Here is a 23,637-nt window from a genome sequence, read left to right on the forward strand (position 1 = left end):
CTTCATTCAGAGCCACTCAGCACATGCGGCAAATTCAACTGAATCTACTCAAAATGCACTGAATTTGTTTGGTTCTAACTGTCAAAGCAAATCTTTGTGTCAACAGTCTTGGTAATTTATCAACTCACAAAGAAGCTGCAGAAGTAAAAAGTTTTCTTATCTGACTGACTTGAGGTGGTATCTAAACCTTTCCAATTGCCAGGTGAAGGTTCTGATGTTGGAGACTTATGTCTGTTCCCATACTTTATGTTCATATGTTCCAATTGATGGATCACAATCTAGTCTGAATGATAGTACAGATTCTATCACCAATGTGTATATGTACAGATTGTAGTGTAGGATGAATGTAATTGGCTGAGGGTGTAGCCACACCTACTGGCAGGTCTAAAGGATTGCTCCTAGCCAGACCAGGTCATTCTGGACTGGTCGACCTACTTGTGATATGCTCCAGTATTTTAGTTAATAAAAGCCTTGGTTTGGATCAATGTCTTTGGTTCTTTCGACGCACATTACACAGGGTTCATTGCTTTTAGGGTCACTTACAACATAGTAGCACTGCATCTTCTCTCATTGACCTTCTTGAAGACAAGAGCAACAGGCAACTTGTGGAGTTGAATAATCAGGATGATGGCTGAAAGTGAGATTATGCCAGCTGTTCAGGATGGCATAATGCATAATCACTTCTCATCACAGAAAATGGGTGCAACTGTTATCTGATTACTTGTCAAGCAAGAAGAGATTAGATTGACAAAGCCACGCAGAATAGCCTTCCAAGTTACAACAATACCTTCAAAATCCTCATTCATTTTTCTGAGAAGCGCGGGAGTAAAACACGAAAATCCACAGACACTGTGGTTGAAGTAAAAACACAAAGCTGGAGAAACTCAGCAGATCAAGCAGTGTTCCTTATATAGCAAAGAGACAAGTACATAACCGACGTTTTGGGCTTGAGCCCCTCATCAAGGACCGATGGGCACGTTGGGACATAACTTTTCAATATCACAATAAAAAAGAGAATTGCATTAATCTAACATTTACATCTTATTTACCAGTTTAGTACCTGTAATAAGGTTGCTAAGATTAAGTGTATTATTTCAGTACCGGGGTTATTGGTTTCAGTGCTGGGGCAATACAGTAAACTCCCTGCTATCTGGCACCTATGTGGATTGGTGGATGCTAGATAAGTGTATTTTATGGTTGGTTGAGATTGTGCGTTACATGATTGGTGAACTAACTTGTCAATTTTAAACTTTTATATTTTTTACCTATTTATTTTCCGCAATTATTTTGTTGCCAGTTGCTTGAGGGTGTTGACTGCTTGAATTCTGGATAATCAACAAATTTGTTCATGATTTTCATTCTTTTGTATGACGAGAAGTGAATGTGCATTCTTTTTGGTTTTTATAAGTTTTTCTCTTTGAACTGCTTACCTTGTCAACAATTACCGCTTTCTCCCCTCCCTCTGGTTCTTGGTCTAATCAGTAGACCACACCTTCCTAATGAGAAAGGCTTTTCTGCTCGCAGAGCGGTCCCTTTCCCACTGTCACCCTCCAGGTGAAGCAATGATTCACTGGTACTTCTGCCATTTTAGTGCATTGTATTCAGTGCCCCCTATTCATTCCAATCTTCTACTTCGGAGAACCCAGACTCAGATTGGGCAACCACTTTGCAGGACATAGACGTTCAGATCCTAAGCTTCTACTTTAATTACTTTAATTGTCATTTTCCACTTAGTTATTTCTATGTTACTAACATTCGGATAGATGAGGCTGTGAAATTATTAACAACAAGGAAAAATTGACTCAAATAATATGGGTGCATCGAAGAAAAACTTAGATAAATATACAATGAGAATGCTGAAAGGGTTAACTAAAGTAGGATGGAATGAGAAGTGGATAAGTACCATCAAAAATGTTCAACCTGTTCCTCCCTCAGAGATACTGTCTAACCTGCTGAGTATTCCCATTTTGTATCACTACCAATATGGTCTCTCTGTCTGGTGCAAAGAAGCTGAGGTTAAACTTAAGAAACAGCTCCTACCCTTCTGAGAAAATACATTAAGAGTCCTCAGGTTTTAAGATCAGAATCATTAATTTCAAATAACCACGCTTTTCGGTCTGTTTCAGAACTGGCAGGATCTGCTGAAAACTTCATCAAGTTGTAATTGTTAAGTCAGTTTTCCCCCTCATCACAGAAGTAGTGTAAACTTGGTATTTGCTTCAACAATGATTCACATTTCATAGTCTTGGTGTTGCCTATCTGCCTGACTGTCTCTTTTGCCCTCTCTCTCTCTCTCTCTCTCTCTGCTTCATTCATCCCCTATTTGTGTTTCATCTGGTCGGATCAGCTGCATAGCTGAATTTAGCAGGCTTTACCATTCCCTCTCAACCAGAACTAATATTGTGTCCTATCAATTCAGATAGAGATTTTTTTTGCCATTACCAAGGGGTAATTAAAATAACTAATTAACTTACTGTGTACCTTTAGGTGTGGGATGGAACCAAAACACTCAACGGGGAGAAGGTACAAACTCCATACATCCAACACCCGAGTCAGAATTGAACAAGGAATTACAAAACAGCATCATTACCTGTTGCACCACTGACTCATTATCACAATAATTCCCCTGATCTATTGAGAAGTTCTCAAAAGATATAGGATCAGAAATAGGCTATTCAGCCCATTGAGTCTGCTCTGCCATTTAATCATGAGCTGATCCTTATTCCCATTCTGCCCCACTGCCTGGCCTTCTCCCCATAACCTTTGCTGCTCTGGCTAATCAAAAGCCTGTCTTAAATCCACCTGGCTTCTGCAACTGCCTGTGGCAACAAATTCCACAGATATACCACCCTCTGACTGAAGAAATTCCTATGTATCTTGTTCTAAGCAGACATCCTTTAATCCTGAGGTTGCGCCCTCTTGGCCTAGACTCTCCCACCATGGGAAACAACCTTTCTACATCTACTCTGACCATGCCTTCCAGCCTTCACCTTCTCTTCCACTTAAAACATTCTTGATTTCTAACCTTTATTTCTAACAAAAAGTAACTGATTGAAACATTAACCATTTCTGTCTATCCAAATAATGCCTGACTCATTATTATTTCAAACACCTTGAGTTTTCATTTCAGATTTCTAGAATCTGCAGGTATTTTTTTTGGGTCTACATCTAAGCTGCAATAATTTAAAAGTTGTAAATAAAATCAGAGTACAATTAGTTACAAATTCATTATTATGTTTATCAATTGCAGATGAAGGTGACGACCAATTTTTTAAAATTTGAATTGAATTGAATTTCTTTTTAAATTCAATCATACAGCTCAGTAACAGGCCATTTCAGCCCATGAGTCCATTCCGCCCAATTTACCTGCATCCCCAGTATGTTTCACATGGTGGGAGGAAACCGGAGCTCCTGGAGAAAACCATTGCAGACACGGGGAGAACGTACAAACTATTTACAGACAGCACGGGATTTGATCTCAATTCCAGTCTCAATCGCTGGCGCTGTAAAAGCGTTATGCTAACCAAACAAAATAAAATTAATATTTATTTGTGCAATGTTCAAACTCGAGTTCAAATGTTAAGCTTGTAGAAGTGTTGGTGTCCAAATTTGTGGACATTAATTACATTTTATAAGTAATCTGGGAAGTAGGTGGTCTTTATTTTAAAAACATGGGAATGTTCCACTGGTAAGAAGCAAAGTAAGCAGTGCAGAGCCAAAATTATTCGCAAAAGAACTAGAGGGAAGAAGAGAGACTTTTATTTCACACAGAGAAAGTCATTATAATCTGCTACACATTGCTTGAAAAAATGGTGGAATTGAAACCTGCAAAAGGGGAAATATGTGTAAAAGAGAATTTGGAAGAAATCTCTGGACAAACATCAAGAGATTGAGACAGGTTAAGTCATTCCTTTAAAAAGAGTTGGCACATCATGAAAATTGGCTGATTTAATTGTGGAGAATTGTTCTTTTGCACTAATTACATTACACTGAGATGGGGAATTTCATTCAATTGAAGCAATTTTTCTCCAACGAACAATGCCCCTGGAGATGATGAGAATTGCTGAATGAGATCAGATTAATCAGATGACGCCAAGATATACAAAGGAAAATAAATATGAATGCTAGACATCTGAAATTAAATGCAGGAAATGCTGCTCATGGAGTTGATTAATAAGCATTTGAATTGGAAAGATGGCTCAATATTTCTGGTATTACCTCGCTCCTCGAGCTTAATAATTATTTTGCGAGAATTTGTTTAATCTGAACCAGCCGTTCACAGCCTTTTTTCAATGCCCCCCCCCCAACTTAGGGCTCAAAGTTTATGGGCCCCCTTCCCTGTGATGAAGTAATTTAGTCCGTAGTTCTCTCCTACACAAAAAAACATTTAATAAAAGTATGATTTTAGTCTGTGGCCCCCTTGAAATGAGCTGTGCGCCCCCCCCCCCCCCATTGAGAATGGCTGGTCTAATCATTACATCATAAAAATTTCAATTAAAATGCTGAGGATCAGTATCATTTACTTTAATCTGATAACAATGTGTTTATATAAACATGTTAGATTAAGAAATCAACAAAAATGGGTCAAATATCTAGGTTTCCTGGGTTGCAGGGGTGGGGTTGGAAATAGAAGTGGATGTAGTGGTGAAGTGGATTAATGAAAGACAGTTTTTTTTGTTATTAGAGGTCTACATATGCACATATGGTTATTTTATTGATATTTTTTGCTGCCATGTTTGTTTCTATTTTATGGATAAGTGTATGTTTTGTAACTTACTATTTGGGGAAACTCTTTTTCAAAGAACTCAATACAATTTAAATCACAAAAAAAACTCTAATGGTTTACATTGGAATTAACTTGAAACAAGGTGGGATCTTTCATTCCAAAATCACATAATTTCTATAACTGAGTGAGGGACCTTGTAATTTACTGCAGTTAAGTTTAATTTCATTGAATAATACAGCACAATAGCAGGCCTTTCTGGCCCATGAGCCCGGTGCTCCTCATATCCACCCATGTGACCGATTGACCCACAAGCCCTGTACTAATTTGGAAGATGGGAGGAAACAGAAGAGCCGGAAGGAAACCCACATGGACACAGGAAGAAGGTACAAATTCCTTACAGGTAGCTGTGGATTCAAGCCTGGATCGCTGATGCTGTGATAGCGTTGCGCCAACCACTACCCTAACCAAGCAACCCAAATTATAGCTCTATTTAAAATTGCTTTGCCCTTTTGGCCAGTTAGGATGAAGGGTCTTCAAACTGAAATGTTAGTGCTCTATTCCCTCAGATGCTGCCTGACTTGTTGAATGTTTTCAGCATTTTCTGCTTCTTAAAAAAAAATATTACACTAACATCCTGCTGTTAGGATTAATTTTCTGCAATTGTGCTTTTAGTCTTGCCTGATAAATTATACAGATTAGTTTTTTTTAAAGGAGGTTTTATACGCAGACACCAATGTTGATCTGGAATTAACCTGATCATTATTTCTGTTTATATGAACAGATTAAGGGGTCAAATGAGCTACATAGGAACTGACTTAAAAGAACTTGGGACTTTTCACTTAAGAAATTAATCAAGTTCTGTGAGTTAAAAAAATTACAGCTCTTTAAAAAATGTTTTGTCCTTTTGCTTCCAGACATGATGGATGAATGAATGATGCTAGGACGCCTATTAACTGATGGGGGAGAGTGCAGAAGTGAAAATAACTCACCGCATAATTCTCAAAAGAAAGTATAGATTTCTTAGTAATTATCAATCAAGGACATCTCATTGAACAGAGCACGCTGGCAGATTTGGCACAATTTCAGTCACAATGGAAAATCCTATTGGTCACTGAAGAGGCCCGATAATGATTTAACACGCAGAGCAATGGAGATGTATGGACACGTTTAGCTAATTGTAAGTAGGTCAGATTATATACTTCATATGCTGCGAAGCTAATAATAACCAAAGGTACATTTTTTGAAAACTAGTTGCGATCAAGAACATATAAATCTACAGCACAGTACAGGCCCTTTGGCCTACAGTGTGGTGCCAACCTTCTCTAACAACTGCATAACTCTCCATTTTTCTGTTAAAATCTAAAAGATCCTATTGTTCCTGCCTCCACCACCATTGCTAGAAGCACACTCCATGCACCCCTAATCTCTGTGTGAAGAATTTACCTCATATCCCCCCCATACATACTTCTAAGCACCTTAAATGCTGTATATTCCCCCACACCCACATGATTCAATATCTCAGAAAACCTACTGAACCAAATGCACAAGGATACTATTAATTGGAATGTAAATTACTTTTTATTGAAAAATGGAGGAAATTGATCTAACAATATTTTATTATAAAGGGGTTTATTATAGTACATTTCCACAGAGTCATCAGTTTAAAAAAAAACTCATCATATGTCTAATAAGGAACTGATGAAGCATTTATGTAGCCAAAGTGGGATCGAAATGTGACCCCTTGGCCATATTAGGGTATTGGGGTGATGAGTTAATGGGAATCTAAAGACAGAAAGGAGAAAGGGGTAAGAGAGAGAGAGGGGATGAGAGGAATTTTATGGTGGTTTATATGAAGCTAAACTGTAAGGATAGACTGATGGCCCTGCACTGGTGCTTTAAATGCCATGACATATTTGTAACATCTTTCCCCAGAGAGATGGTATCTGATTTAAACGAGTATAATAAATGGTCATCTGTTTTGTGGAAAATATTTTTAGCAATAAAAAGGCATTAATGTAATAAAATCTCCCCTTCCCCTTCAGATACTCTTTTCAGAACTATGTCAAACCCCGATGATTTCTTACTGCCCAGTCTGTCCAGGAAACAGTCTCCTCCCTTCCCCATCCTAACAGCTCATCACCCCTGCCCCATAAGGAGCAAAACTGGAGAGAGGAGAGGCTGGAGTGGCTATTTAAATATTTTACCTGCTCCTTCATTGACGCAAAAGAAAAGATGGGGGAAGCTGGGGGAGAACAGAAGACAATCTATAGCAAAGATCTCTGGGTGCAATCAACTTCATCCTTACACATCTTTCAGACTGTGAGGCTCACCCCCAGAATATTTGACAGATATACCAACTCTTGATGAAAGAGTTGATTCCTGCTGATTGCATTTAACGTTTCGGGATGATATCTGTTGCACGGGATGAATTTTGAACTGACATTGAAACTCATCCTGTGAGATCTGGACCTCTGGTTAAAGCTCAAGTTAATGTTTGCAGTGGACCTCACTCTTAATTCCCATGAACACATCTAGCTGCAAACTGCACTGGCAAGTCTTGAGCTTGAAGAAGGAACTTTAAACTTGCAAATCGTTTTAGTGCCAGACTCAAACTCTTAATCTAAAATGAAAAAGAGTAAAAATCCAAATTGTTTGGTGAAAATTATTTTTGTTTTACATCTGATATTTCACACCGTTAATTCTGGCTTCACAAAGTAATTGAGTTTTACCATAAACTAAAATTTATAAAATAGCATTTTGCTTCCAGATTTTATGTTCTAAATATTCATTTGGATCTATTTAACACAGTTCTCTAAAAGGCACAACCAGTGATTGGAAATAGTAGAAAATTAAAATTTGAAATATTATGGAACCATGTAAAATATCTGCCTATTGTAAACCCCTCTGTAAATATTGATGAATTTTGCAGTCCAATACTTTGATGTTTGTGAGGGTGCTCTGTCATTAGTTGAGTACGAGGGAACCGACAGTCCATTTACTTTTGTTCTGTGCATGTTATTTACAGACAAGAATAGTGTTCTATCTATCCCAGCAAAAACTGAGGTTGCAATCTGCAGAAGGATAATGTGGAGACAAATGCAGAGAATCTCACTCACACACACACACACACACACACACACACACACACACACACACACACACACACACACACACACAGTTTTGTCTGATTTTGTATTTTTAACACCATATGTTTCAAATCTACAGCTTTGAGAACTTGGTATTACAAACTAAGACAATAGATATCAAAGGCAACTCTCCATATATACATTTTTGCAATAAAATATCTAGGATTATGTAACAAAGATAAATATCTCCTACAGTAAATTGATACTACAAAATACTGCATTTACAGGCATATTTTTTTCTGACATACATCAGTCCAAATTAATAATTGAACCAGTTCACATTCAAAATAAACATTTTAGTCAATAACTAGACATATTTATGTTTGGAATAGATTTTTAGAAAAAAAAGTTAATTAATTCTTTTAAATGATGTATCATAAAATAACTGCTATTTGCATTTCTTAGTTTGATTAATTATCCTACCACATCTTAAGTTGGACAGAAAACACTGTACCTTGTACACTACTTCCTGTCCTGATCATGAGAGTAAGGCCCAAATAAACCGACCCATCCGAATTTCTTTTTAACTCCTCCCGAGACTGGTTCTGTCGCTGAAGATTGATCTGATGAAGCTGACAACCCATTGGAAATGCCGAACATCTGTCAAGACTAATATTTAGAGTGGCATTTGCCAGCGGTATATCCAGTAAATTAATGATGTATTTACTGGGCCATGGAATGGAATATTCCTTCAGCGTGAGACCATCGATGCTCTTGTTGATGAACTGCTACTCTGAGCTCCCGGAATCGTTACATTTTTATTAAGGCCATGAATGAAACAATTCTGGAAACTAACTTCGCTAAATCTGCTCGTTCCAAAGTTTTAGATTTTAAAAACTTGGTCTATTCAATCCCAGGTTGGTCACAACAGTGTATCTTATTGATAGGGGCAGGAGTTGGAAAGAATTGCATCTAACAATATAAATTTGGGCTGGTGGTGGGTGTGGTCACAGCAGTGAGGGAATAAAGACCCTTTCCTAGTTAACCTTTCTTTGCAGTTACAATGTAATGTGTGTACTTAGTCCATGGGAACAAAGCGGTGGGAGCAAGATTATGGTTCGGTGTGCAAACACAGGTTGTTCAAGTCAGCTTTGTATATTATCTATCGGTGGAAGCTGAGACCATTAAAGAGGTGCTATTTTGGACTTGATTTCTCAGGATTTAGCCAAAGGCGTACTCCAAGGCACCCATCTCAGTTGAACCACAGAGATGCCACTGCTTTTCAACAGGTTCATCACAACATCTCACTAGGGTGTCAAGTGGTTTTATTTGGATATTACGGGGGGGGGGGGGGGGGGGATATGCAGAACCGAGCGCCTTAAGTGCACTTTCTTGCACCTTTCCAGACATTGACCAAGTTTGTCAAGCCCCTCGGTACTGCTGCTTTCCTCTTTCCAGATTTGCCACCTATCCCCATGTCACTGGATGACAGGCCACCCACCACAAGGCGTCCAAAGGGCAGCGAAAGAAACAAAGTCAACGCGTCTGGATTAAGCCACGATGAGGTTCTCTGAGAACACGGAGCTGATGGAGTCGACATCCGCCTTGCCCCGGTTCGCTCTCAGGATCTTCTCGGCCACGGCGTGACTGTTCGGGAGCAATTTGGTTTTCCCATTCTGCCCCTTGAGCGACTCCTTGCTGGGTTCCAAGAAGACCACCCTCTTGCAAGTGCTGGCTTTCCTCTCGGCGCCCGCCTCATGCGGCGGGGTGGCGCTCAGGATGGAGGAGTGGGCGCTGCTTTGGTTCGGCTTTCGGTGCCTCTGCTTGGACCTGCACCAGCAGCGGCAGGGTGTCAGGTAGAGATAGATCAGGACTAAAAGGATGCTGGCCAGGCAGGCGGACAAGGTGGTGAAGGCCGTGTTGAAGGTGTGCGAACGAGGCTTGGTCTGCGTGAAGTTGTGCACGCTGAGGGTCACCTCGATGGTCTCGTTTAACAAGCGCCTGCTGTTAATTGCAATGCAGGAATAGACCCCTGCATCTCCAGGCTGGGCCTTTTCAATCTCCAGGCTGCCGTTCCACAAGACCTGCACGCCCCGGCGTTGAATCCCAGGCTGCAAGGTTTCATTCACGGGGGTGACCCACAGGACGCTGGTGCTCGAGTCCCAGATCTTGCTTTCACAGTTCATCACCACCCTCTCCCCCAAATAAGCCTCGCGGAGACTCCCCGAGCCGTGGAAAGATCCATTGACCGCACTGTTGGTGCAATTCAACAGGTCATCGTGGATCAGTAAAACGCTAACGCTTCTCTTGGCGTCCAGCTGAAAATAGCACCGGTAATCTTCCTTAAAATCCACCGCCGATCGAAACTGCCTCCTGTACCAGTAGGTGACCATCGTGTAGAAGGAGCAGTCGCAGGTAAATGGGTTGGCGTGCAGGTACAAGCCCCTCTGCTTCTTAACCGGCAGGGCACTCAACTGCAGGGCTGGCACCGAGGTCAGTCGATTGAAGGAGAGGTCGAGGAGCTCCAGCAGTGGGAGTCTGGAGCTGCCTTTGTACAGCTGCAGTGGGAAGTGCGAGATCAGGTTCTGGCTGAGGTACAGCTTGTGAAGTTTGGACAGTCCCTCAAACGCCCCGCCGCTGACTTGGGCGACCTGATTGTTGTACAGAAGCAATATCTCCAGGGAATTTAACCCTTGAAAGGATGAGTTGCCCAAACGTTTTAATTGGTTGGAGGAGAGGTCCAGATACCTCAGTTCAGGCGTCGACCAGAAGGCCCTTTTGGAGAGAAAGCTGATACTGTTGTGATTGAGGATGAGAGTTTTGAGTCTGTCCAGTAGGGTTGGAGTCCAGTTCGAACCCAGCAGACTGATGCTGTTGTAGCTCACGTCCAAACTGGTCGCCACTTGATGCAGCGTCCTGGGCACAGTGGTCAGATTTTGATTCGTACAAGTTATGATATCGCTGGCACAGATGCAGACCGAAGGGCAGATCACGGAAGCGTTCCCCGCCATGCTGGCACACAGCAAGAGCAGAGCAAATCTTTGGGCCGCGTTGGGGACATCTCTGAGAGGAGAGGAGCACATCCTGGCCGTCTCAGCACCCAGTTCCAAAGGGCTCTGCAGCGGGAGATCACGGAGCCAATCCCGCAGGAGTGAGAGCGGCGCTGGGGGAAAGAACAAACAGCACCAGGTTTATCCCAGGGACTGAAACAATTAGGCAGAGGGAAATGAGTGGAGTTGAACCAGAAAGTAAGTCTGCAGGCGCTGGGATCGGAGTAAATGCACAAGAAAGTGCTGGAGGAACTCAGGCGGGAGAAGTAACGTTTCGGGGCCTGATCCCTTTCGTTGCAAAGAATATTCAGTAAAAGAAACATTGCGAGGTTAGGATGGTTTTTCACATTCAGAATAGGGCTGAATATTTGAAATCTACCTTCCAAGTCAGCTCAATACATTAAACTCCTTATTCATGCTTCCACACTCTAATTCAGCTCCATAACATTTCACAGTAATGGTTTTAAACTTTCGTTAGATTCTAACTGAAGTCAAGAGAGTTAGAGAACGAGTGGCGGATTTGAAAATAAAAATAGCGAGGGGTTTTAATGAGAAGTCAGATCGTGAAAGGGCAGGGCAAAAACAAAGAAACAGAAATCACCTGAAGTCTGGAGAGAGGGGCAGGTCTGCGCGACAGATCGGCTGGAGGTCGCTGGCAGATCACAGACGGTTACATTCGGAAGCAGTGACTCCGGGCGCCGCTGCCTTGGTCTATTTCTCCCACGTTCCCTGAACTTTCGAAGTACAGCAGCAGAGTGGACCCTGCTCCGATCCCATCTCTCCCTGGTTCCATTTTATCGCACATTGGTGAACGTGGCACCAGCGAGACAAGTGGTGGAGCGGCAAGTGACGGCTGCCCATCTCTTTGGCTGGGCGAGGGAGTGGGGTGGGGTGGGGTGGGGGGAGCCTGTCAACGAGGACAGATGCCAAGAGGAGGGAGGAGCCGGCCGGCAGAAACTACTGGAGCTTTCCCTCCCTCCCTGTCCCCCGTCCCCCCCCCCCCCCCACCTCCTCCTTCCTCCGTGCAGATTCCCACCGCTGCTCCCCGCTTTTGACCAGGCGGCGGGCTCACTTTGGCGCAGAAGCGATGGGTCTGATTCAGGCTCACGCACACAACGGCAAGTGACAGAGAGTGATCAGGGGAGGGGTCTGTCTCCCGAGAATCAAAATAAGAGGCTTAATTAACATGCGACGCGCTATTCCTCGGTCACAGTAACTGGCTCTTGTTGCTAAGATTCGGAATTGTCATCTTGCAGGAGGTGATTTAGAGATGGTCTTTCCTGTTCACATCATTAACAGTGGATGACTTAGTTGAGGCTTTTTTTTAAATTAGGAAGATGAGTTTAAAAACAAAATAATGCATTTCTTGTTCCTGCCCCTGTGGGTATGGTTACTGTTCATGGTGCCTCTGCCCTGATAAACCCCCCACACACCGATCGAACATCAAAGGAACAAGCAAAGTCGTTTCTTTTCGAACGAAGCTGCAAGTTTGCTCAAATATTTATGGCCTTTTCAATGTTGTTAGTACTACATTCACTTCCCAGTATCAGATTCAATTGCCAGATCCAGTTTTGCATTATATAAGCAAATAAAGAGTCAAAGTCCTTTGTGGACGTGTCCATTTACAGTTGGGAAACAGCCCTTCTCGTCTGCACCGATTTAAGCGAACGCCACTCGTCCCACCTACCTGCTCCCTGCCCATCACCCTCCAATCCCCTCACATCCAACCTCCTCTTAGCCCTCAAAACTGTCCCTGCTGCAACCACCTCTTCCGGGAGGTCAATCCGCTCAGAGTGAAGAAGCTTCCTCCTACGTTACTTCTCAAGTTTTGCCCCCTAACCCAATCTCTCCTCCCCTCAAGGGGAAGTCTATTCACATCTACTCTATCTATTCCCCTCGTCATTTTATACACCTCTATCAGATTCCCCCCTCAACCTTCTACACTTCAGATGAATAAAGACCCAGTCTACTCATCCTAGATACTGCAATCCATGCAACATTTCAGTAAATCTTCACTGCACCCTCTCTACCTTATTGATATCCTTCCTCTCATTTGGAGAAGAGAACTGCACACAATATTCCAATCTTGGCCTCAACAATGTCGCAACATCACCTCCCAGCTCCTATATTCTATGCAATGATTTATAAAGGCCAGCACACCAAAAGCCTTCTTCACCACCCTATCTACGTGGGAATCCACTTTCAAAGAGCGATGAACCATAATCCCAAGATCTCTCTGTTCTTCTGCATACCTCAATGCCCTCCCCTATGTGATTTCCCAATGAGTATAATAACACAATAGTCATAATTCTAAAAGGGGGAACATGTTATTCGAATTGAAAATAGATGCTACAATATTGACATTCAGATAAATATTATGAGGATTCGAATGCATGCCTCATTTTCAGTCAGGGAAGACCGGCACTCTTTTAAAGTCTCAAATAGACTTTGCCTTAACTTTTCATGCATTATTCAGATGCTTCCCCTTGATGCAAAATCTTATGTTTTTTTTGCACCTTTCTTGGCTTTTCCCACTGTTATTGCAAAGAAATACTTTTAAAACAGAGTTATTGTTATACTGGAGGAAACAGAACCAGTTTTGCTCATAGACACTCCTACAAAGAGCCATAGTATAATGGCCAGATAATCTATTTCTGAGACATGGATTAAGGCCAGGTGCAAAGCATTTTCTCAATGTCTCAAATTAAAGCCCAGGGACACTTACCGTTCACCCAAGGGAATATGGAAAGTTTGGATTTGATATCTCATCCGAAGATAATACCTCTGACTGGCCAAAAATCTCTCATGTTTCTGGTCTTGGAGAGACAGCATTGCTACCAACTGACCAACTGCTGTGACACCCTTTTAATCCAGGATATCACCAATACGTGCACAGTACTCCAGGAAAAATAGTCCATTTTGATATTGACAAGATTGTTAACAGTTTCATAATTCTGTTTTCCTTAAACTCTGCCAACTTCTGTGTCAATTGTTAACTTTTCACTATTTTCTCTTTCTCCATGGTGGCATTTCCCATTTATTTTGGACACCAGCTTTGGTTGTTTGTTTGGTATCAGATCATCCAATGGATTTTGTTTTTGTAATCAATTACACTGAACAATTAAGATGTTGCTTCCTGAATCTGTTTGGTTGTGTTTTATTGATTTTGGGCTGCGAATTAGGAAATTCACCTTAAAATTTTCCTATCATCTACCATTCTTCAGATATAATCTATTTTTGTGATTTCCTGTCATATTTTAAGTCTACTTCAAGCATACAAAACCATGAAGTACAACATGTCATTAATGCCGCCGGCCCCAAAGGCATGACAGGCAAGGTGCAAACCATCTCTCTGAGGTCTTCATGAAGATTTTGAACAGGTCCCTTTCAAAATCTATCATTCCGCTGTGCCTAAAGGCAGCTGCAATCATCCCACTACCCAAGAAGAAGGTTATCAAGGGCTTCAACGACTACCATCTGGTAGCTTTAACAGTGGCCATCATGAAGTGCTTTGAGAGGCTGGTTTTGCAGCACGTTAAAGCCAGTCTCTCATCCACCTTCAATCCACACCAGTTTGCTTACAGGGTTAATAGGTCTACTGTAGATGGTATTGCCACTGTTCTTCACTTAGCCCTGACCCACTTAGAACAACAGGGATGCTACATGAGGTTTCTTTTTGTAGACTTTAGTTCTGCTTTTAATACTGTTATTCCAGGCAGAATGGCTGTTAAACTTATTTACAGGATCTTCCAGATCTATTTGTCTATGGATCAAGGACTTTTTAACAAATTGTTCCCAAACTGTAAAAATAGGTACTCATTCTCCTATCCTCTCACTTAGCACCAGTTCCCTGCAGAGTTGTGCGTTGAGTCCAACTATCCCTCAATATCATTAAATTTATGGATGATACGACTGTGGTCGGGCTCATTTCAAGGGCGACGAGTCAGCCTATAGGGACAAAGTCCACAGACTGTCAGTGTGGTACTCAGAAAACAATCCGGTATTGAATTTCTTGAAGATGAAAGAGTTTGTAATGGATTTTAAGAGGAAGAGCATGGTCCAAGCTCCTTTGTATATTAATGGGGAATGTTTGGAAAGGGTCATGACTTTTAAGTTCCTAGGAACGCATTTGGCTAAGGATTTTTCTTGGACTACTAATATCACTGCAACACATCAATGTCTCCATTTCCTGCGAATCCTAAGGATAATCAATCTACAGGTGAAACTATTGGTGTCCTTCTTTCGCTGTTCTATTGATAGTGTGCTGGTTTACTGCATTCTCATGTGGTTTGCCAGTGATACAGCAGCAGATAAGAGGAATTTTCAGAGTTTATTAATATGGTCCAGAAGATCATTGGGTGCTCCTTGTTCTCTTTGGAGGATTTATTTCGATCTCGCTGTATCGGGAAAGCAGCCAATATCCTTAAAGACTCTGCTTATCCGGGCCATCATTTGTTTGACCTATTGCCCTCGGGTAGATGATATAGGTCCATTAAATCATGAACAAATAGGTTCAAGAACAGTTTGTATCCCAGAGCCATCTGAGAATTAAACTCCGCCAATTTTTGTATTGTTTTTAATGCAACTTTTTTTTAATATGCTCATGTATCACCAGTTGAGTTTTAAAATTTCATTATGTTTTCTTTTGCAATGAAAATAAAGTACTTAAAGTTAAAATTCATTTTCTGCATTTTCACTTGGACTTCTTCCCTGCTGCTCTTGGTGCAATCAGTGACGGACATGGTGAAAGGTTTCACCAGGATATTGCGACCATGGAAGATCGTTATCAATGCTGGTCGACTATTGTTGGACACTGACAGGAGAGGCATCAGATGCTGGGTACAAATGAAAATCAGTGGCAAAACCTTTTTTAGGTCATTTGAACTAACGCTACGTGTCAGCAACTTTGTGCAATTAAACATGCCAAATTCAATAAAAGTTCATTTAATGTTTCTCAGCTTCCTATGGGACACAGCAAATCTGAAATCATCTTTGTGTTCATCTTGAAGTTGACTATCATAATCCCCGATTTTATTTCAGAAAGTAAACATTTTGGGGGGAAAATGTCAGGCATGTTTAATTATTTCATATAAGTGAAGATATAAGAGGGGTTGGTTTCTTCTAAGTTTTTTTTAATCACCTTTGGAGTCTATAGTTGCCATTTTTCAACATGAGGACCAGAGTTGTGCCCAATGAAAGCCAAAGAAGCCATTATGAGGCTGAAAAATAAGAATAAATAAGAGACATCTTCTAAACTTTAGGATTACCAACATCAACTGTTTGGAGCATCATTAAGAAGTGCATACTGGTGAGCTCAGTAATCACAAAGGGACTGGTATTCCAAGGAAGACCTCCACTGCTGAAGACAGAAAAATTTTCATCATAATAAAGAAAAATCCACCAAACTTATATCGAACAAATCAGAAACACTCTTCAGGAGGCAGGTGTTTATGTGTCAACAACTACTCTCTGCAGAAGACTTAATGAACAGAAATACAGAGGCAAGACTGTGGAATTTAAAACTGTAGAGCACAGGGGCAAATAAAGGGGGAAAAAATGTCTTTGTTCTAAATGTTGTGGAAGGTGCTGTGTATTAGAGATGTCAAACTCCAAATTCTGACAAAAGGATCATACTTGAAATATCTTTCAACGAAAGCAGAACATTTCCAGTATTTTTTGCCTTACACAATCAGAAATATTTCACATCTTGCTCAAAATATTGATCAAAATGTATTCTGGTAAGAAAAATTGATTCAAAAATGTCCCCCAAATAAACCAGTCGATTCAAATATATTCAAGTACTGACTTTGTAAGTAAGCATTTTCAGACTACATCTGACAAAAGGAGACCTTTTTTTAGACCCCAAAGTCCATCAATAATCAACGGGACACAATTCTTTTGCATTGGTAGGAATGGGATCAAAGTTTTTAAGTAGACTTGCAGGCTACTATCAGTAATAGAACTGAGCAACGTTCTAGGATACGAACATTTCATTCTTCCTTCTCGTCATCCCGAAATGTTTGCTTGATAAGGCAGCTAACTGGATGTTGCTATGGCAATAATTACAAATTGGCCCTATAGCAAAATAAAGGTTTACTCCATCTGTGGAGTAAAACAAAAAAATGTCAACTAAACTTTTCAAATGTAATACCACAGCACATAACCCAAATCAAAATCTTGCTGGATCAAGATATAATGCAAGCCTTGGGGCACATTTTAATTCCCACTTGAGTGTTGACAGGGCATTGCAGATGAACCATTTAGTTTAGACACTGCCTTACTTTCATTACCAAGTCTTCTGTCATCTGATTGCACAAGTACAACAGCATTCTCCGGTCCTTGGTGCAGACACACAGCCAGATATAACACACAAACAGATAAATAATACAAGAATTCATAATATGTAAATAAATAAATATTGCTTGATGAATAGGAAAGCCTCGGATGGTTAGTGTGAGTAGTTCCTTTTGTCATTCAACATTCTCACTGATCATGGGAAGAAGCTGTTCCTCAGCCTGTATCTCTTTCCTGACAGGAGCAGCGGAAAGATGCTGTGTACAGGGTGGAAGGGGTCCTCAGTGATTTTGCGCGCAGTCTTCAGACAACAATTCTGGTAGATCACATTGACGGAGGGCAAGAAGATGCCAGTGATCCTCTCTGCCACTCTTACGGTCCTCTCGATCAATGCTACTTGAAACCTACACTATAATTGTTTGAAATTAAATTGACTTGGTTTCAATTCGACTATATGAGCATATTAAGCATAATTTTATCTTCATTGCTTCTCCCACCTTTCAGCTGAAGCTGATTGGGGGAATTTCCATGCACTTGGCAAGTTGGCTGAAACAATCAGTTTATTGGCAATTTTTATTTAGTTTGGAGATCACTATCCCATTCGCTCCCAAGGTAATGTTTTCCAAAACATTTTGGTGTAGGAGTGCTGGCTGCTTTTTAAAAAAATTCTCCTCTCTTGCCTTGAAGCTCAATTCTATTCCTTGACTGGCCAAGCAGAAATCAATTAAGACACCAAGGACTGAAGGGGCTGAACATGGTTACAGTTCAATTATGGGGCCATTGCGCAATGGCATGCACCCAAGTCAAGAAAAGGATCATGTTTTCGCTGTTCGAAGACCATAACCCTTCCGTGCGTTTAAATTGTGTACTAGGGAAAAAAGATCTACTTTTTCATACAGCACAGGTACATGATTATGGATTTAGTGAGCTACACCTTGGCAAAAGTAAGAAACTTGTTTCTACTTTGTTACAAGCTGGTTTCATCCTTCATCTGTGATGCAGCACTGAATTCAATAACTAAAATGGTCCATCTGCTGTGTTCAAAGTCTTGCTAATAATTTATTGGGCCATTCACGTGGTGCACCATAACATGATGACAGCATACACATGCTGAATTATCCATCAAGGGTCAAAGAATGATGATGAAAATTTAGGGTGGCACGGTTAGCATAGCGGTTTGCTCAGCGCCCGCGATGAGGACCAGGGTTCGAATCCCGTTGCTGTCTATAAGGAGTTTGTTCATTACTCTGTGTCTTTGTGGGTTTCCTCCAGGGGCTCCAGTTTCCTCCCACCTGTTATTGTCACCTTCTGGTATCAAGATGATGGTAGCTGCTTTGAAACCTTTGGAGGTGATGGACTGCTGCTTTGACATGCTGAAGATGTCCATGAAGGCCTCCATCAATTGGTCTGTGCAATCCTTTAGTACCCAACCAGGTATGTTGCTCGGTACTGACACCTTATGTGGTTCATCTTGGATAGGGTTCTCATCACCTTGGCCTCAGCTCAACTTTATTGGATCCAATTTGATCTTTCATTGGGCCAGTCTATAGACAGAAGTGTTTGTTCATTTTATGAGAATTACATGATTGAGTTATTTGGTTGATGCACAATGTTCCAGAATCTATTCCAAATAGAATGCTCATTTATTTACTTGTTTATATAAGATCTTGCAATGCATTTCCAAAAGTGGTACATCACACTGTTCAGAAGCATGATGGCACATCGTAGTTAGAGATACATTTTGCATTTGTAACAAATCCCTAAGATTTCTAGCATAATTTTGAGCTCAATTATTAATTGTACTTGTTTCTTTCATATTTGGCTGGGACTTTCAGCTGTGAGTTCTGATCATTTTACACATGGATCCAAGATAATGGATATCTTAGTGCGAGTTCTTTTGTAGTTTTGGGGGAAGAAATAGTGGGATGCTGGATAGGTAAGAGGAAGACTGTGATGTAGATGCCAGTGCCTTCTTGCTGGTGTATACAGCCAGAGCCTTGTCTGCTACCCCGTCCAAAGCCCTCACAGCAGATGCAAGATGCAGAACTATGAAAACATCCTGCTGCAGCATGCACTGACAAGTTATCGGACCAATGTCCTGACATTTCAATTTGAATCCCAGCATATTATCTGGGGATTTTAAATTCAAATAACATGTTTTTTCAAGAGGTTTGCTTCCTGGAAAAAAAATTGGGGATTATGATAGACAAGTGCAAGCTGAACACAAGGATAATTTCAGATTTGCTATATCACCTCGGAAGTTAGAGAAACATTAAATTAACTTTCATTGAAATTAGCATGCTTAAGCAGATAATGATGCTCACACATTGTGTGAGTTCAACAGACTTAAAAAAGTTGTGCCGCCGATTTTCATTTGTACTTAGTACCTGATGCCTCTCGTCTAGCAATTGTTGGGCAGCGGTGATGGATTCCAGTTGCTCTGATACCGCTTTTCCAATGTCCTGGTGAAACCTTTCACCATGTTCGTCACTGACTGCACCAAGATCAGCCGGGAAGAAGATCAAGGGTGAATGAGTAAAATGACATGTTTGCATTTCATGGTTTTGTCTGCTTGAAGCATGTTCAAAATGATAGGCAATCACAAAAATGGGTTATATCTAAAAAACACTCAGTGATAGGAAGGCGATTTTCATAATCAGCAAGCCCAACTACATAGAGCGTTCAGGAAGCAAAGTCATCATTTCCAATGTTATTGAATACATTTGAATTTTTTTTCAAGCCACCATCAGCAACGACGAGCAGTTTCTTGTTAAAATCTCGCCAGCTAATGTCCAGTGGAGAGGGAAATCTTCCATCCTTACTTGCTCTGATCCATAGGTGAGCCCAACTTACCAAGGTGTTGGCAACGTAATTGCCTCAGGAGAAAAATGATATTAAAGGTATTTGTGAAAACACAGAAATGCTGGAGGAACTCAGCTGGTCTAGCAGCGCCCATGGGAGGTTAAGATGTTTGGGCCCTTCTTCAAGGTATGAGTTAAAAGCAGAGAGGCGCTTGAAATAAAAGTCACGCCAACAGACAAATGATGTTAATTGGATACGGCTAGGTCAATAGGAGAGAGGAAAGGTGAGAATTATTTGGGGGGAAGGGGGTGTTGGCTCTGTGACTGCGGAGCTGGGGGAAAGGAGACACTGGGAATTGTGGATGGGACCATGTGGTCTCAGTGCATAGTGGTAAGTCGACTATTAAAGAGGCAGGGAGTCAGAGAGTCAGGAAGTCAGAGACCCTTCAGCACTACACCCAGATGCTCACACCATCAAGCATCCATTTACTCTAATTCCATTTTGTTTATTCTCCGCACATTCCCATCAACTTCATTCAGGGATTACCTACACCAGAGGCTTTCAACCCTTTTCTTTCCACTCACATCCCACCTTAAGTAATCCCTATGCCATTATGTGATTAGTAAGGGATTGCTTAAGGTGGGATGTGAGAGGGAAGGGAAGGATGAGAATCACTGCTCCGGACCCAATTGTTATTGAAATAATTTGCTTGAGAAAAATTGTCATTGGGTCATTTCCTTTGGAGTTATGAAACCATGCACATAATGAGTCAATGAGGTACGATTTTAACCTTTTTCTTTCCACTCACATACCACCTTAAGCAATCCCTTACTAATCACAGAGCACCTATGGTATAGGAAATATTGAAAGTGGTATGTGAGTGGAAAGAAAAATGTTGAGAACCACTGACCTACACCCTGCAGGAAATTTATGGAAGCTAATTATTCCAAACAACAGGTCTTTGGGATGGGGGGAGATCATCTGGAGCAACTGAGGAAAACCCAACTGTTCACATTGGAGAACATGCACAGACAAGCACTAGAGCAGGGTCATCGGAACCATGGGATAGCAGCTCCAGCAGCTTGTGAATGGTCTGCTCAGCTCAGGCAATGAACCTTAAAATCACATCTTGCCTTTGATGGAGATATCTTAGAGATAATCCTAGCCAAATGAAATATCCTGTGAACCTTGAGTCAACTTATACACATAAAGAAGCAAGTTGTTATTTCCACTGGTGAGGTGAACAATAACCAGAGAATAAATGTGGTATAAGGTAATGGGCCAAAGAACTGGGACCAAATGGGAAACTTTCACATATCAACTTTTAAATGCAAATAGGGAATGAGCAAGAGAATGGGACAGACCTTTCAAACAGCTAGCGTGGGAAGGAAAGAATCAATTGGCCTTCTTCTGCACGACAGGGATTGTGATTTCTCTGGATTAGAGAGGAGAGATAACCTGACCATGCCAACCATCTCAGCAGCCTTGTGTGATGGGAAGCTTTCTGCAGATTCCTGGATAGCAATTTTATTCTTCAACAGCCCGAACAAATACACAACCCAAAAACCGAAAGTGCTGACCGTGGCAATAATTGGCCGACAAATAATACTTTTCGAGCATCCAGCAAACACAAAAAAAATCATATAAATTGCTCTTGCAGCCCTATCATTCATATTTACACAGAAAGCAGAGTTAATGAAACAATGCTGAAGTGCAGAACCAAATGGCAAACCAATTAGACCCAATTTGTACACATTTCAAATTATTTTCCTCTAATGTTTAAGGTAGTATGGCTAAATAACTGGACACTGCTGTCACTTGAAATATATTATGACTTGCAGTTGCTTCGGTGTGACCTGGTGCCACATCAATCTGTTCCGGGCAATTTGAAAGATCCCAGAGCATAATTTTGAAGAGATAGCAACATAGGAAGTAGGAACAGGAGTAGGCCAAAAATGGCCCATCGAGCCTGCTCTGCCATTCAATACGATCATGGCTGATCTAATTTATGACCTAACTCCCCTTATACCTCTGCCCTTTCAGCCTAAAGCTACGACCTCTCCCATTTATCTCCCCCAATCGAAGTGGAAGCGTCCTACTCACATCTACTCCATCTATAACCCTCATAATCTTATAAACCTCTATCAAGTTTCCCCTCATTCTTCTTTGTTCCAAGGAGTATAGTTCTAACCTGCTTAATCGTTCTCGGTAACTCAATTCCTGAAGACTTGTGAACATCTTAGTAAATCTTCTCTGCATTCTTTAAATCTTATTGATATCTTTTCTGCTGCTGGGTGACCAGAATTGATCACAGAATTCTAAGTGTGGCCTCACCAATGACTTGAATAACTTCAAAAAAAATTCCAACTTCTATACTCTGTACTTTGATTTATAAAGGCCAAGAGCCAAAAGCTTTCTTTACAACCCTATCGACATGCAATGTCACCTTCAGGGAACAATGTACATGTATTCCCAGATCTCTTTGCTCCTCCACTCTTCTCAATGGCCTACCATTTACTGTGAATGTCCTACCCTGATTCACTCTTCCAAAGTGCAACACCTCACACTTACCTACATTAAATTTCATCAGGCATTTTCTGGCCCAATTTCCCAGCTGGTCCAGATCCCTCTGGAAGCTTTGAAAATCTTCCTCACAGTCCACTACGCCTCCTATCTTTGTGTCATCAACAAACTTGCTGATCTAATTCACCACATTATCATCTAGGTCATTTATATTGATAACAAACAATAATGGTCCCAACACAGATCCCTGAGGCACACCACTCAACACAAACATCCAATCTGAGAAGCAACCATCCACTACCTCTCTCTGTTTTCTTCCACCAAGTCAATTTCAAATCCAGTTTGCAACCCCTCTATGTATACTTAGTGTCCTAAACTTCTGAACCAACCCCTCATGTGGAACCTTGTCAAAGGCCTTACTAAAGTCCATATAAACAGCACCTACAGCTTTTCCCTTATCAACCTTCTTGGTAACTTCTTCAAAAAACTCTACAAGATTTGTTAAGCACGGCCTACCACACATAAATCCATGATGAATGTCCTTAATCAGCTGATGACAGTCCAAATATCTATATTATCCTATCTCTCAGAATAATTTACATACAACTGATGTCAGGCTCAGTGGCCTATAATTGCCTGGTTTACTTTTGAAGCCCTTAAACACTTGAATTCACACAATTCAACATCATTATGAGATTAAACGTACTGAATTCAATAAAAAAATTAATGTTTCTCCAACTTCCTACATGATACAGAAAAGCTGAAATTATTTTTCTGTTCAGCTTGAAGTTGTCCATCATAATCCCCAATTTTTTTTTCAGGATGCGAACCTTCTAAAAAAAATTTGTTGTGCAGTGTAATCAAGCAGTTACTGATCCCACCAATAAGGCGAACTTTGCCATCGTGAGAGAGAAGCCGGATATGCCCAGAATTCAGCAAAACTGATATGATCCAAATCTAACAGCTCATGCAAAATGCTGATAAATGCAATACCAAAGAGGAAGAATCCCATGTCTGATTGGCGTAGACACCAGCTGGAGTGCCAGAAAGCCCAGAAAAAGTCACAGTTACCGCCAAGGTGAAAGCAACAAAAGGCAGGGAACAACTGAGAAGCTTTCTAGGATGAATGCAATGCATAAATTCTTTCATTCCTCCA

The 23,637-nt window shown here is 41.1% G+C and overlaps 1 protein-coding gene across 3 annotated transcripts in view; it reads right to left on the reverse strand.

Annotated features, from left to right (window-relative positions):
- Window positions 1-4,509: 4,509 nt before the first annotated feature.
- LOC138746180 (amphoterin-induced protein 2-like) overlaps window positions 4,510-23,637 on the reverse strand; it is a 159,624-nt gene continuing 140,496 nt past the window's right edge. For 2 of the 3 annotated variants that reach the window (XM_069904155.1, XM_069904156.1), the window contains one exon: window positions 4,510-10,975. In XM_069904155.1, the coding sequence (XP_069760256.1) occupies window positions 9,363-10,895 (1,533 nt within the window). In that variant the 5' untranslated portion in view covers window positions 10,896-10,975 and the 3' untranslated portion in view covers window positions 4,510-9,362. Of the gene's footprint in view, window positions 10,976-11,463; window positions 11,859-23,637 lie in introns of those variants that run through there. The other variant, XM_069904154.1, reaches the window with a different exon arrangement.

Source organism: Narcine bancroftii, chromosome 11, assembly GCF_036971445.1.
Source record: "Narcine bancroftii isolate sNarBan1 chromosome 11, sNarBan1.hap1, whole genome shotgun sequence".
Taxonomy (NCBI): Eukaryota; Metazoa; Chordata; class Chondrichthyes; order Torpediniformes; family Narcinidae; genus Narcine; species Narcine bancroftii.